At 49.3% G+C, this 2457-nt stretch overlaps 1 protein-coding gene across 4 annotated transcripts in view; it reads left to right on the top strand.

Annotated features, from left to right (window-relative positions):
• The first annotated feature begins 320 nt into the window (after window positions 1-320).
• Window positions 321-2457, top strand: part of rnf220a (ring finger protein 220a) — a 37583-nt gene continuing 35446 nt past the window's right edge. For 2 of the 4 annotated variants that reach the window (XM_030363467.1, XM_030363469.1), the window contains exon 1: window positions 411-565. In XM_030363467.1, coding sequence (XP_030219327.1) covers window positions 423-565 — 143 coding nt within the window. In that variant the 5' untranslated portion in view covers window positions 411-422. Of the gene's footprint in view, window positions 566-2457 lie in introns of all 4 variants that reach the window. The other 2 variants (XM_030363466.1, XM_030363465.1) reach the window with 2 other exon arrangements.

Raw genomic sequence — 2457 nt, forward strand, 5'->3', positions numbered from 1 at the left:
CGGCGCTTTCACTCACGTCTCCTGCAGACACACACACACACACACACACACTGGAGCCTGTGTGTGCACGTGTATGTGCGTGGGTGGGTTAACCTAAAATGTTAGTGAGTTCATTTTATTTAGACTTCTTGATCAAAAGTTACTTACTGTGAACATTTTCTGAATCTACTAGTTTTGACCAAATCAAGATAAAATGTCCCAGTCATCGATGTAATCAATGCCTCGTTATGAGTAGTGTTAGTCCATCTCTGGTTAGGAGTCATTTTAGGAGTAGTGTTAGTCCAGTCATGGTTAAAAATAAATCGTCAAATATCGAAAGCTGACAGGTCAACAATGTCCCACGACCCCCATTAGCCAATCAGATCACCTCTAGGGGGGTCCCGGCATGTAATGTGATGTACTGTGCTGTAACTTATCCATGCATGTGTTCCCCAGGTAAGAAGAAGATGTCCCTGTACGACAGCCAGGCCCCAGTCTGCCCCATCTGCCAGGTGCTGCTCAGACCGGGAGAGCTGCAGGAGCACATGGACACAGAGATGGAGAGGCTGGCCGGCATGTGCTTCAGGTAGCCACACACACACACGCACACACACACACACACACACACACACACACACACACACACACACACACACACACAAACACACACACACACAAAGACGTTCACGCACACACATATACAACAACACACAAAAACACACACTCGACAGACACACACACATACATACACACACACACACACACACACACACACACACACACACACAAAAACACAACCACACACACACACACACAAAACCACACACATGTGTGCACACACACACACACACACACACACACAGAATTAAACACATACACGCACACACACGCACAAACATGAACACACACACAAAGACAAACAAGCACACACTCCAGAACCCTGGCCGAGACACACACACACTCAGTCAATAGGTGCACATTGACTAAAGTAATGTCACACCACATGCAACTTCTGTCTGTGCATGTGCGTGTGTGTGTATGCGTGTACGTGCGTGTGTCTGTGTGTCTTGTGTATATGATTGTGCTCACTTGGAGGGTGAGAGAATAATGGATATGTTGTCAAGTCTACCACAGCAACCCTTGACCCACAGGGAGCTAAATCTGCGGCATGTCACTTGGCTAACACCGCTAACACAACTACAAATTCAGCTGTAAGCGGTGAAAATCACTTGGAGACAAAGCAAGGGGAAAGCTCTGACACGAGAATGCCACAGTGATAAACAGCCACAGCTCATTAGCAAAGCCACCTCACCGCGTGGAAAGATCTACTACTGGCAGACAATATAGCCATGCTACACGCTACCTCTCAGGAACCCCTGTTGGGCGGTAAGCTATTCGACGCTACGTTATCAATTAACTTAGAATAACGTCGACTAAATCATTCCCATGCAGTTCAACGCTGTATCTGAGACCCTCTCTGCTAAAACAAAGACGGTTGACCCGTACCCAGGATCCTGACCTGCCTCCAAACACTCACTCTGACCCACACTACATAAAGCGTGTCCCGGCAGCAACCGGGAATACAACCGCCGACCCCGAGTTCCTTCCCACAATCCCCCTGGAGGGTAAATCAGCGGCAAGGCCTTTTAACGAGGAGACACGGCCATTACGATCCATATTTCACCTGCACCGCCAGTCACTTATTTGTATACCTGTAAATCTGTGTGTGTGAGTGTGTGTGTGTGTGTGAGAGTGACCCCCAGCCCCCCCGGGCTGCCAGTCTTTATGGGGGTCCCCATTAACCCCTCTGGGGCGGGGGGATTCCAGACGGTGTCAACCAACGCCGCGGTCACACTTCATCTCCCCTCGTTTACGTCGAGACAACCACCTCCCCCCCCCCCCCCCCCCCCTCCAACAGACCCGTACCACGGTCGGTCAATCTCCCCCTTCTGTCTTCACCTCGCCTTGCCTCTCTTTCCATTCTTCCCTCCTCATCTCCCATGCCTCCTCCCCTGCTCCTCTTCCTCCTCTCCTCTTCCTCCTCTCCACTTCCTTCCTTTCACAGCTTCTTCCTCCTTCTTTTCCTCCTCTCTGTCGTCTACTGGCTGTCCTGCCATGGAGGCTGTCGTGTTGTGGTCGAGCAGGGTTCAACGTGTCGAACATTCGTCTGTTACGAATGCCTACTTAGCTGAGGCCTTTTATAGGACGTTTTCTGTCTCTCTATCTCTCTTCCTCTATCCCTCTCGCTCTCTCGTAGAACCACACATAGATACAATGAAATAAACAGAGAGGGAGATAAAGAGAGAGAGAGGGAGAGAGAGAGAGAGAGAGAGAGAGAGACGGGGATGAGCTCTAGTAATTGACTTATAGGATGTGTAAAAGAGAGGAATGTTTATAGATATGTAGATATTAGGGGGAGGGGTTGCAGATGAGGGTTGGATCACCATCATCCATCTGCAGAATTTAATCACTGAGTTT

This window comes from Gadus morhua, chromosome 8, assembly GCF_902167405.1.
Source record: "Gadus morhua chromosome 8, gadMor3.0, whole genome shotgun sequence".
Classification (NCBI taxonomy): Eukaryota; Metazoa; Chordata; class Actinopteri; order Gadiformes; family Gadidae; genus Gadus; species Gadus morhua.